At 41.7% G+C, this 14,040-nt stretch overlaps 1 protein-coding gene across 1 annotated transcript; it reads left to right on the top strand.

Annotated features, from left to right (window-relative positions):
• Positions 1-3,862: 3,862 nt before the first annotated feature.
• areg (amphiregulin) lies at positions 3,863-10,063 on the top strand. Its single transcript, XM_037096860.1, has 6 exons — positions 3,863-4,037; positions 4,788-4,958; positions 5,145-5,367; positions 5,520-5,690; positions 7,109-7,222; positions 9,711-10,063. Exons 1-5 carry the CDS (start codon positions 4,001-4,003, stop codon positions 7,200-7,202), a joined length of 696 nt encoding a protein of 231 aa, XP_036952755.1. The 5' UTR covers positions 3,863-4,000; the 3' UTR covers positions 7,203-7,222; positions 9,711-10,063.
• Positions 10,064-14,040: the final 3,977 nt, after the last annotated feature.

Raw genomic sequence — 14,040 nt, 5'->3', positions numbered from 1 at the left:
CTTCGACCAGAGTCAATGAGCAGTTCTTAACACCTGACTGAGTCTTTATATGCTCTCCATGCTAATGAACAGCAGTGATTACACATAAACATTAACTCACCCTCAGACGCTGCTCTGTTGAGGACATACTTAAAAACACATAAGCACGCACTTAAACACACAACACACCCTCTGAGCGGTGTCCGTTTTGGTCTAAATATAAAACCATTGGGTAAACATTCACAACAAAATCCAGGAAATGCTTGTCTAATCTCCAAACTGTGCTCATTCAATGTTAAGACCTAATTATTGCATAAGTAATAGTAGGTTGCTCATGCAGTGAGTAATGTGGTCGGTGGAAGCCCCATTAAGCACATCCTTGCGTGTTCTTTAACAAAACAAAGTGTCCACGTGTACCATGCACACATTTATTTTGTAACTTGAGGATGATTCATGTCATATTTTCACTATTACATTTGTTTGACACGCTAGCAGCGCTGCTGTGGGGATGGCAATGTAGGTTTGTCGGTCGGTCCGCCACCACTGAAATATTTCCACGGCTCATTGGATGGACTAATGTGAAACTTTGTACAGACATTCATGATCCCCAGAGGGTGAATGAATCCTAATGAATTTCCATTCATCCAGTGATAAATCGCATCATCGACTACACAAGTTAAAAAGTGAGGTTGTTTGTGGTTCAGTGCTCAATATTAACTGCAGATTTAAAAAAAAAAAAACTCTTGGCAGATTCATACATCTTGTGTTTTGCAGATTGTAAAAACTAATTGTGTTCGTGTTTTTTAAAAGTGCTGAAATTTTGGCATCACCTTATCAACGTCATGAAGGTGAAGGTCACAGTTTGGGTGGGTTCAGGAAGAAAAACATACTTGGTTAGGTTTAGAGAAATTGGTCTTGGTAGAAAATAGCTACAAGCTACATCCTCGCCAGTGATTTTTGGTGTTACATGGGACACAAATATTTGTCTTCTTAGAGAAAATGCCTTGCCATAAAAACCTGCTTGAAGCAGCAGCAGCACAGCCCCCTTTGCATTGTATACTAAATAAAGACTGACAAGCAACACATGACATAACAGATGCCATTTTACATTGGATACATTTTATATGTTTAACAGATCGATCCTTTTTATTCACTTCCCTTTCTTGCACAAATACTTGGGGGCGGGGGGCAAATCAAATTCTGCTTAGGGCCCCCAAAAGTCTTGTGCTGGCACTGTTCCCATGGGTGCAGCCATTGCTGGGTGACGTCATATACCGACTCTCTCCTGAAGTCATGCTCAACTGAGATGGCAGGCCTGCTAAACATTCGCATGTTAGCATTTTTAGAAGTCACTGTGCACAACAATCAAATTTGGGTTGGCGGCTGGTGCTTGATTTGCATTTGCACCTTGTTAATTTCTGTGCTCATTTTCAGCTTTAACTTAAAAATGTAAAGAAATACAGTTGCACATGCAGCTTGGGCAGAGAACCTGGAAGCTATTGTAAACGAACATCGGGATCTGTTTTCTGGACTACCATTTAACTCAAAGAACGAGAAAGCTGCACATTTATCACACTGACACGATGATAAACTTGCCTTCTTCAGGATGAACAACCCTAACTGGCATCACACCAACTGGGACGGGTGTGACAAATCAGGGCAAACACATTAAGAGGCCAAACACAAGGTGCATGCCGGAAAAATACAACAGCGATTATCTCAAAGTAAAATCTTATTCACCAGCCTTATATGGTCTCTATGTATCTGCAGTTGTGTTTGCATGCTTAAAGCTTGCGTCCAAGTCTTAGGTTGTCCTTTGCGTGTGCAATAATCCCTTTTATTGTGACAACTGCTTTGTGAAAAAGCATGATTCAAAGTTTTATCCAAATAGTTACGGCTGTATTTGCTTGTCAGAAAGTTGTCTTCCCTCATGCCGTGAGCTACGTTGCGGTGTGTTTACAATGGGCGGCTGCTATGAGGTGCTTCCCTCCAGCCTTGTGTCAGACTTTCCACATATTCGTATTACATATCCCCAATGCCATTACACATAATCCAAACAATTTCATTCCACAGTAGTTATAAACAAAAAAAAAAGGAAAGAAAAAACGCATAAGGAGCTTGTGGTCGTTGCTGAGGCCAGAGGAAAGACACAGTAAAGTTCCGGGCATTCCTTGCAGGTTTCTATGGGATTCCTGCGGAGCACGAATGATGGGGCTGCCTCTGTGTACAGACACAACAACATTTCTAACACACCCTCCTCCTGCAGAAGCATCCCCACCCATACCTTAAGGTGTCCTCATGGTTACAACGCACTGAAATAATGACGGCATTTAATAAAAACCACAGACACACAACACTTCAGACACAGAGAGTACAGCCCTGTCGAACAACACAAAACATACAGGTAATGTTAAAATAACAGATTTGTTTTAAATGTGATTTAACCAGTGTGAAGTCACACTTAACCACAATTAAAGTAAATAAATAAATTAATCAAAAAAAACATAATTCATCGCTCATCAAAAACCCAGACTTGAATTTGCTGTTCCTTTGTTTCATGATGTCATCTAAACATTTCTGGGATCCGTTCTCACTGTTTAGAGCAGATCTGTACATGATACTATCTATCAATCACATAAATCACTTTTATGATTCTTATAATTGGTATCGATGTCATTGGCCTTTATTTATTGACCTCTTCGTACCTTGAGATATGTGCAGACGTGTGTGTCACAAGCGTGTGCTGCAGAGCCTCCCAACTCGTCAAAGGGCGCTGTGTAGTTTTAGAGAAGAAATGAAAACACAAAATTTGTAAAATTTGTTTACAATATTGAGATGTAATAATACAAACTCAGAATTAATCTTTTTCCAGAGCAGCATAAACAAGAGAAAGATAAGAAAGATAAATGAGCTCCCCAGAACACTGTGTGAAGCTAGAAAGGTGGCAGGGTCTGCCACATATGTGTAAAACAGTATGAAATTGTGTTGTCCTTTAAGATCAGACTGTTTGTTCAGTGTGTTTAGCATAAAATGTAGTAGATCTTCCCCCAAACTACAGAGTGTACCTATAAGCCTATTAAACCCTCCTGTAGCACTCAAAATATGTGCGATCATGATCAAAATCAAGAAGATTTTTAACACTTAACATGACACAGTGACCAAACAAGTAATATTTTGTCACATCACATCTTATTTCAAGGCATCTTAACAAGATAATTTCCACACACACTTTTTCTTTTCTTATTTTTGAAGTGGCTTTGTGTGTGTGTGTGTGTGTGTGTGTGTGTGTGTGTGTGTGTGTGTGTGTGTGTGTGTGTGTGTGTGTGTGTGTGTGCCCTTGCGTGTGTGTGCGTGCTACTAATGGGTACATGCTGTAATTGTGAACATAGATGGAGACGTGCGGAAGTAATAACAGCAGGCGCAGAATTGTTTGTGTGTGTTCGTGTTAATGGTGACCAGAAACAAGTCAGAATACCTCAAACTGTTTTGTGTCTCAGTCTCGTTCAGACTCATTATTCCCCGACAGAAGCCTCGTCATTAGGCACAAAATGTGTTGCCCCAGGCAGATTAATCATCAGACACACACACACACACACACACACACACACACACACACACACACACACACACACACACACGCACACAAGAACACACACGCGTGCGCACACACACCTTTATTACACCTCCCTTCTGGGATCTAACTGTTTAAGCGTGCACATACATGCACAATGTCTCTCTCTCACTTACACACACACACACACACACACACACGCACACACACACACACACACACACACACACACACACACACCACACACACATACACACCCTACTAACTCCTTGGAGAGGAGAGGCAGGCGTTGCTCTATAAAAGCTGCACCCAGCAGAGGTAAAGAGAGCAAAGCACAACTTCTATCAGCAGGGGACCAACACTCACACACAGAGACACACACACACAGCTCTGACACACACACAGATTAGCGCAGGCCTGTCATACACACCACACTCTCTTTCCTGGGATATGAACACTCTCGTCCTCACCTGTCTCCTGTGCTTCGGTAAGTCTAGACTTGTACCTGTATTGTGTGTGTGTGCTGGTGTGTGTGAAGTGCAGGCGAATGTGAATGGGAAGAAATGTAAAAATGTGATTGAGGACAGAGAATGGGGGGGCGTAAGAGGGAGGAAATGTCCCTGCAAGTGGGGACTTGTCAGGCAGGACGAAGATATTCAGGTGTTGATAGAGAGATGTTTGTGATACTTCTGACTCAAAATCTATTAATAGACCAAATTATTGTTCACACCAAAGGTCAACATGTTTCACATACTTCATTGAGGGATGTAAATCACTGTTTTTGTCTATTGTGAACAATGTGTTCGGGGACACTGCAGGTCTGGATGAGGACTGGTCTTACTGGTTTAGGTGCTAATACAATATGTGTGTGATTTGAAAGCTCAGATTGTACTGAATGTTTTTAAGATGAATGGATGAGTCAGTTGTAAAAGAGCCAAGATTTCAGAATTCGATGTTTAGGAAAAGTAACTAAGCAACCTTTAGGCTCCTGGTGAAGAAGAGTAAATGCCATTTCATCAATCTCCAACTATATGTCTTTGCCTCGGTTACTTTTTGAGCTGAATTGTATTTCCTCTCAGGCAACAGTTTCACGCTTTGAAAGAACGCAATAGAAAAAAAACACATTAAGCTGCACGATGTGATTAAAACTTGGCCTCTAATTGCTTCACAGTTTATCATCACGTAGCTCTTTCATGAACTCATTCTTTTTTTTCTGTGTGTCCTCTTGGTTTTACAGTAGTCTGCGGTGCTCTTAGTACTCAGGGATCTGGGACCTCGCTCTCCAGTGAACTAGCTGGGGTCACCGGGGGTCCGGCCTCTGGGGAGGGCCTCCAGCTGAGCGACGATGACGAGCTGGAGGTAGACGAGGAGCTTTCAGGAGGAGACAACGACAACTTCAGCCTTTATGGTACAACAAAAAAACATGACTTTTTGAATTCTGCCATTAATATGCCGGTCAACTTGGGTTTAAGGTCATCTGTTAGTGAATCTAAGACCAGCAAGTGTTTTTCGGAATACGAAGAAAAAGGGACAAAAAAACTGGGCCGAAAGGGTAAAATGTTACCAACACGTTATTTTTTGTCCCCTCCGACAGAGTCACATCCCAACAGAGATGAGAGAAAGAAGAAGAGAGGCAAAGGCAAGAGGAGGAACAAGAGCAAGAGCACGACCGCCTTCAACCCGGAGCACACGTTCCTCACCAGCGGATACACGTCGACTCACAGCAGCACGGACGATCCCTGCACCACCACCCACCTGGGCTACTGCATTCACGGTTACTGCAAGTACATAGAGGGCCTGTCGGAGCCAGTCTGCATGTGAGTACAGCATCAGTCCAAATTGTCCACCAGATTAAGTACACTCTGTATGGTGGTTTAATCCTCTTTCAGTTTACACTATGAGTTTTGTGTCTGATGTCATGTCTTGTCACTGGCTGATCCATTTGCTCTGGTAACTTTTCACTCCGCAGATGTATGAAGGGTTACGATGGGGGGCGCTGCGCGACCCAAACCCTGACGGTGAAAAACACCCAGCCCGGTCAGATCAACCACACCGAGCTGGTGCAGACGATCTTGGTGGTCATCGCCGTGGTCCTGTCGGTCATCAGCTGCACTGCCATCCTTCTCCTGACCTGTGCTCAGTGAGTTTTCAAGAGACGCGCAGTCGTGTGCACACACTGTTACACATACTTTGAGTTTAAAGCTGCACTATACACTTTCAGTGTTTGTGGGTGGGAAGCCAGTGAGGGATCTTGAAACTGGCGAAACAATCACAAAACGACAATGTGAAAAGATGTGACTCAGCGTGTACATCAGTGGCAGTCTTAACCCTGATTTAGAAAAAAAAAACATAGGAAACTGCGAGAAAAGAAAATTATATGGAGCCCCAAAACTGACAAAATAAAAGGTTCTCAGACAAGTCAAAAACATGACATCAATAATAACTACTGTTTGTAAAATAATTCAGGTTAAAATAAATGCTTTACATATTGTATCATATGTCTGTATCCATTTAATCATTTAACATTTTTATTCAATGATTTGTTTTTTTACAATTTACCTCAGTTCAATTTGTAAAAAACAAAAAAAATATGAGGATCAAAATGCGCAAAACTCAAGAAGAAGACTTCTCAAAAAATGATATTTCTTTATCTTATGGGAAATGCTGTGTGCAGTTTACACAGTATACTCAGTTATTTAACTTAAAAATGTTGGAACCAGATCACAATATTCTGGTTATGATGATAGCTATAATAAGGGAAGAACCAGCGCCATTGGTTTGGTACAAAAGACCTCTCTTTATTCTTTTAAACCGTCATAGGTGAAGTACTGAAGCTTTAAGCAAACCATCCACACCCTGGTGAATCTCACTGCAGTATAAAACACATTTACAATCCACACATCGTGCCCAGTAACAGTTCTTGGCATTCAAACACACTGACACATCAAAAAGCACATTAACACACCCGAACACACCCTCACTGTACAGGTATTGCTCACCACCTTCACAGAAAAAAACTCGACTTGCCGTGAAATCTGAAATACCACCACAGATTGTGTCGCATCGATTGATACACTGTGTGTATTACTCACGATTTCTTTTAAATTATAATCTACGACTTACTGTAATTGTGTGACAGGTCATTTGTTGTGTAATTGTGGTTCCTTATCAATATTTAACCAGATCACAACTGCTGGAATGTAGGACAAAGTCAACAGTCCACAAACCGGCAGCAGGGCAATCAAAGCAAAGTGCCGAAGTGTGGAGGCGGAGAGAAAGTAGAACTAGAGAGTGAACTGCCTCCAGTTTCACCTCACAGCAAAACCACCCGAGAAAATAAAAAGTGAAAAAATGTTGTGACGGGGTTAATGTACAGCGTCCTTTATGGGCTTTAATCATTGAAAATGATGCTCAAAATACAATAAAAACACACCTTGAGTCTCATTTGCCTGTCCAGGATCCAAGTCATGTAACTGACTCTGCACTCTTTTCTGCGGTCATCTGATAATTGCGAACGCTACGCTCGGCTTTTGTACTCATATTGAATCTCTTTTGTAGTTACAGGTCACATAAAAACTTCCTGGCATCCTACCTGGGAACTGGGGCGGAGCAGGAGAAGCTACAGAAGCCCATCGGTGATGTTGTGGTGTGAGGGCATCAAGTTACGAAGAGGTAGGTGTTGTTGAGGTTTTGACCTACTTGTGTGTCAGCAAGGGCACTCTCACTGTGCTTCTTAGTGAGTTAACTGCATCAAAATCTAGTCAATTCTGACACTTTGCCATTCACAAACATCTTAGTGTCCCCAAACCTGAGAACTGATATTGTTTGCTTAACGTTTCTTTTGAACCACAACTGTCCAGTTATGGTTGAGCAAAGTCAAGATTTGGGATTCGAATATTTAAGATGTGTGCGTGCGGTGATACTGAAGAGTTTGGGTAGTGCTGTTTGTTTAATGAACAACTCCAAAAGTAAAAACACTACAACAAGGAAGTAATGATTAAACAGTGTTAGCCAGATAATATTGAAAATGCCTAAAAAGCGGCACGCTCATATGTTATCCCCCTTCAAGTTAGCCTGCGCTAACTTCCGCTGGCTTGGTTGGTCTAAGTCTCTAGTACACATGCTCAACAGGCCACCCAAGGTGGAAGATGCGGGTATTTTCATACCCAGGGAATCAAGCTTTTTTGATCCCAAAGTACACTGAGCAGCTTTCATAGGAATAAATGGGTCTTGCCTCCGACACTATGTCCAGATTGAATGTGACATCCTCGAGGACTGTCTAGTATTCTCCTGCTGTTTTGGAGCCTCTCCTGGCCTCTGCTAGAGTTTTGGCTAACGCTAGCATCTCTATTCTACTCTGTTGGATTTGTGGCAATCAGTTAGTCGTCCCTGTTACTTTACAATTTTCCTTATAATACACATAATTCTGGGATACACCACTGCCCTCCACAATATAAAAACAGAATACCAATGTTCTGTTATTTATGTGTCTTCTACGTAATCATCAACTGGTCGGCTAACTTTTTGACTGGGACATGTTAAGAGTCCGTCTCTTAGCACAACACCACGTATGTTGACAGGACATGAAGTGGATATTATAATTAGTAAATTAAATGAATGTATTTGATTTGCGTAAAATTTTAACACTCAAACGTTAGCTTCAGTGCTTCGCAAGCTACAGCTAGTAAGATCTGCTCGTGACGGTTGCGCTGTTAGCAAAACATTCGTGTTCGAGGGATGGAAACAAGGAGCTTTTGTCTCCCTCTGTCTAAAATCAAAGACCTGACTTATTGAGGACTCAGAATGGAAATCTAGAGCTTCCCCCAAGCTGATGCAACATTGATGCCATTTCGCACAGGCTTGACTACAATGCCGTAATAAAAGAAATGTGATGTGGCGCTCCCGTGTTTCCTTCTTCATTCTGGTGATGTATTTGACGCAAAACTCTTGCTTAAGTCCTCCGAGGGCGGCGTCCGTCCTGCGCTCACGTGAGCCTTAAGCCAAACAGGAAAGAGTGGGCCCGGAGAGTGACAGAGGAGACCGCCCGCCTGTTGTTGTTATTGAGTACAGCCGGTTGCATCACGCAAAGAGGAATCCCCACTAGAGGAGTTAACCTGGATTAGCCGGGGGTGTTTCGGGCCTGTCCCATCTTCTGCTCTGCATACCAGCGTAAACAAAAATCTTCATCGTACACATTCACCCGTGTGTCGAAACAATAACAGTACTGACACACTGACTCGACACGTGATGACCTCGCCGTAAGGGCTTAGTGTGCGCTTACGTGTGGCGAGATCTCACTGAGCATCACATGCACACACACATGCATGCAAGCACAGTCATTAGCTGCAGGACGAACAATGCAGCCATCCAGCATTCCCCTCATCACCTGTGTCACTCGGTGTCCTCCCTGAGAAAAAGTTGTCCGGCTCACACATACAGTAGAGAGTCATACAAACGGGACCAATGCCAAAATGAAAGTTACAATCTCACTATTCTACAATTGAGTTTTTTGATAGTTCTTGGATTATTTTCATAGTTTTGGCCATCATTTCTAAGTAATGATAAGACTAAACTCACCAAAGCTGGTATGTGTAAAAAGACAGTTCTGAACAATATTATTCAAACCACTTTATTTGGAAGGTAAAACCAAAGGTGAGCACACCCAGAATTTTTATTTGGATCTGCATCTAACTGGACCAGCCTGACCAGCCTGGACCAGCCTGATGTACACCTGATGTTTTTCCATCAGGATCTACGCTTTATTCCCTCAATGAAATCAATGAAAATGTTGAAATCTTTCAGGGTTAAAAGAAAATCCCTGAATCCTTCTCTTTATCTGGATCCACACCAAAAAGCTAATCGGCTCAATTATGGGCTGAGACCCATCCTCCACCCAAGTTTCATGAATGTCTGTGCAGTATTTTTTGCGTAATCCTGGTGACAAACCAACAAACATATTTTATTAGAATATATAAACATCTGCACATAGTGGCTTTAACAGAGCACACAAACACCACAACACATGCATAGAAATGACAGCATTAGAAGTGTTGCATTAACTGTTGCACGCTTAATTTCTTTACTTGTATATGAAGTGCTTATTGTTTCTATGTTAACTTGTTTACTGACATCTGATTTCTGTCTGTCTTTCCTCATCCAGCTGCCTGATTCAAAGGCGAAGCAGGCCGGAGGAGTCTGAGGACCTGAGAGAGCAGTAGAGTGAATAGACTGCTTCATTAGATGCTGTAAAAATATAACGACACTGTCCTGTAACTGTTAGAATGTAATTTATTTAGTGTGATTATTTATTGCTTATGAGTGTATGACTGTTTGTGTGTTGGACTATTGTTATGATGTCTTTTATGTGCGAATGCTGAGCATTCAGTCCACTTCTCTTCTGTAGGTTCAGTTTTATTTATTGCACTGCTGTTGTAATAGGTCAGAGAAACGCTCTTCATCTCGCTCTGGAAAAGGGATGGAATTTTGATCACCAATAAAGTGTCTCAGTGTTATATGAAAGTCCAACTTGTCTGTGCATCTCTGCCGGAGCATTGTGTTTACATTCCCATCGGTGGATGCAGCCCATTCCTCAGCAGCCTGCTCGCACAAACACCTCGGCCTGTTAGCCAAACACAGATTGAGCAGACGAGAATAACCCTGAGGAACACAAACACACGAGAGAATGGAAAGTCTTTTTCTTTTCTTCACTTAAGGTGTGCGTGTGTGTGTTGTTACCGACGGAAACATCTAATTAATTTTTCTTTTCGGCGTTTGATTCTTGGAAGGTAACTCAACTGCGAAGAAAAACACAAGCATTTTTGCACACACACGCACGCACACAGACACACACACACACCAACTGAACAGATTGCTGCATTGCTATGACACTTCATTGTTTTTTACCCGTTGAGTGACGTTCAAAGCTTTGTGAACAGGTAGACGCTGTACTGTTGCACAGGTGTACTGGGAAAAGGAGCCAGGGTGTGACTCGTCTGAGCTATTTTGGGAATGTCTTGGATGTCAACTCCTAAAACAAATACGAACAGAGACTTGAACATAATCAGATGGTTCAGGACAAAAGGAGGCAAGAATAGACTGTTCACAATGAGTGCAATGCAGTTCCACGTAAAAAGGTTTGTTGATGCGTAGAACACGCTGAACTCATGAGCAAGACAAGAAATAAAATGTGGTTTTGTAATTTTAGTATTTACAATATTAATGAGGTGCAAACTTAGAAATGCTTGTTTCTTATCATAACTGAATCAACAAGCTGTTATCAACACTGTTTGAGGCTAGAGAGGTGGCAGGGTCTGCCACCTATAAACAACGTAAAACAGTATGAAAATGTGTTTTTCTTGAAGGTTAGTCTGTTCATTTAGTTTATTAAGTCACAAAAATGAAGAGAGTTTGTTCATTAAATTGTTTATGCATGAAAAAAAACAGTCAAGGCAGTCTTCTGTTTAAATTTTCTTTCCCCAAAACTACACAATGCACTTTTTACAGCCATTACTACAAGTAGAACATAACTAGATTTCAAGCTTAATGTTAATCACCAAACAAACATCTGCCTGCCCTTTCAATGACACTGCAGGCTGCAGATATGATTATTAGTTGGACTTAACTTAATGTGTTAAATCTTAATAAGGTGCATATATCCCAGCTGTAGCTGTAAATTCATAAAAAAAATAACCTTATTCCATACTGTTTGATAATTTTGGACAGAATGGGTAATTTTCATCAGCTTCTCCTTTAATATCTGTTAGATTATTATGAAGATGGTTGAGGTTAAGGTTTAATTGTAAATCTGAACAATGACAGGTGCCAAATCTAAAAGGACTGGTAATGTGACTTGATAATCACATGCCACGGTTGGATTCAGGGTTAACTAAAATGTAAAGGTATCGAAGAGGTCAGCTGGAGCTCAGTGAGAGGCTGTTAAAGGTGTGGAGGGACTGTATTCAGCAGAACTGAATACAATTTGCAGTTCTGTGAACTCCTTAGTTTGCTCTACCTTCCTCCACCTCATTCCATTCAGTGTTTTGATGTCGGCATCTTGTTTGAGATGTCAAAAGGGTTTTTAACATTTGTCACTGGATGTAATCACAAAACAAACACTGTAGAGATTTTGTCAGGCAGTCAAATCAATCATCCCAACGCTGCGTCCACACTCATTCTCTGATCTGTTATGGTTTTGGTTAGGAATTTTGTGCTATAAAAATCCATGGAAATATCATGATCGACAGCTGAGCCCTGCTTGTGATTGGTCCAGGCAGGTGTGTAGTCGGGACCATTAGATATCACCGCTTCAAACTTCAGTTGCAAATAACATCGACAGCACGAGATGGCAGCGCTCGTTTCAGGGTTAGTCTTTATCAGTGCATTCTCGTGCCTAAACGACTGAATAAGTCCCGGAAAAATGCGACCGTGGCTGAGCAACAGGGACACACATACATAAATGAATGTGTAAGGTTTAGGAAAACATCATCATTTGGGTTAAAATCACAGTGTTACTCCTGTAACTTCCATTGCAAACGTGCTTACGTCACCAAAGTAACTTAACTAACGTCATGTCACTATGTTAGTAAATAAAAAAAAACTCAACGCTGACTTGACGGTGGTCTCCTGATCGACCGTCCTGTACTTTTATAACCCAGCAGTGGGTCCCAGACCTCACCCCTGCACAGAGTTATCGCTCTTTATACTACTTCTCCTCACTTCATCGTTTGCAGTCGCAGTAATGACTACAGCTGCTCGAGGTCGCTGCCTAACAACAAACATGAATATGGGCCTTAATAATTGCTTTAATTTTCAACTGTTATGGTGGATTTTCTGATGAGGACTGGCTCGTCTATGTATGTGTCAGCGATCTTAATCCCCCCAAAAATGGAACGTTTATAATTCTAAGTCTGGGCCAATACGGTACACAGTGTCTGCCCTTACATTAGCATATGAATACAAGTCATTAAATGATACTATAAAGTATGACAACTGCTCTGACTCAACTACCAGGATACAAACATTTCCCGCTACCGTTGTAAAACAAGGTTTCGCTCTGTGTTGTGTTTGTGCAGAGTGGCGTCACCGGTGAGTGGAGTAAAAAGGCGAGGCCAAGGTGGGCAACTCATCCGACATACCGAGGTGATGCAAGCCCAGGTAAACTTTTACTCTTGTGTGTGCGTGTGCATGCGTGTGTGTGACGGTGATCTCCACGGTTGCGGTGGCTATTAAAAAAATGTGCCAAAAACATTCATAAACACTCATGCGTTCATCCATTTGACAAAATCAGTTTATATGGGTGTGGTGAGCTTTGGCAGTTTCGGTGGCACTGAGGTGGGCCCGTGAGCTTTTGTGGGTGGCCATGGGAACAGAGTCAACACACAGGCAGATGGTTGGTCAGTGATAATTCACTCCGAGCTCAAATAAAAGGACCTGCTGGAATTTCCTGGGCGTGGTAACGTTTTCTTTCCCTCCACCTTTACAAGGGAGCAGGTCAATTGCTAAGATAGGTATTCATTATTTTTATAATCGCATTCCCATCATCCTCAGCTGTGCTCAGTGCGCAATCTACACTGCAAACGTTAGCATGCCAACACCCCGCAGAGTGTGTTAGTCCTGAGCTTGAAGGGTTTTTTTTTTTTTTGAATATCTTAAAAATGAAAATAATAAGCTATAATCACAGCCAGTTCTGTTGACAAGTACAAAGAGACCTTTATTCATCTTTGTGGGGAAAGTAATTGAACACATTGACAACAAATGGTGAGCTTTATAGGGATATTTTCCTAAGATATATTTTATTTATGATTATAGTAATTAAGCTGCCTTCTAAGAAGTGGTCATAGCAGGCTATGTAGAGCAGTGTTTTACCAGCCTGCAGAGGTCAGGACCTCACACAGCGTCATGAGATGGTTACCTCAGAGGGAAGGAAATGATAAAAATCACATCAGTGCTTCACAAACTTACGTTGATCTTTTCAGACTTTCCCGCTAAAATCTCTCTGCTTTTATTTACTCCACCATTTTACCTGCACAGGCTCAGACTGACTTGATCTGAAATAACCTGATGAACGTCTGAGTACCGAAACGTTGTTGTTGTGAAACTTAATTGCGAAGCGAAGTGGAAAGTTTTCCTGACATGCACAGACATTCCAATAAAACTAAGAAAACAAAATCTGGTCATAAAAACATGTAGCCAGTGGCGTGAGTTTGACATCCCCCTTCGTCTTGGTTTGGATCAGTTTTTCAGCATGCATGGCATCCTTCTCACCAACCTCAACAAACTCAAGAAACAAAGAGAAATACCGTGTGTTCCCATATCGTGTTGAGTCAGTTTCTCAAATACATCTCTGCAGGTAATTTGCTTCATAAGAGACGTTGCAATTTTCTCTAAGAGGTAATGACATCATCTTATCATTCCCAGCCTGGGGTCCCAACATAGATGTGGAACAACATGAGGAAAAGATTAAACCAAACTTACTATCTGTGGATTTCTTA

This window comes from Acanthopagrus latus, chromosome 5 (genome assembly GCF_904848185.1).
Source record: "Acanthopagrus latus isolate v.2019 chromosome 5, fAcaLat1.1, whole genome shotgun sequence".
NCBI lineage: Eukaryota > Metazoa > Chordata > Actinopteri > Spariformes > Sparidae > Acanthopagrus > Acanthopagrus latus.
Note: the sequence above shows the minus strand (reverse complement) of the source record. Positions and strands in the feature narration are given on the sequence as shown.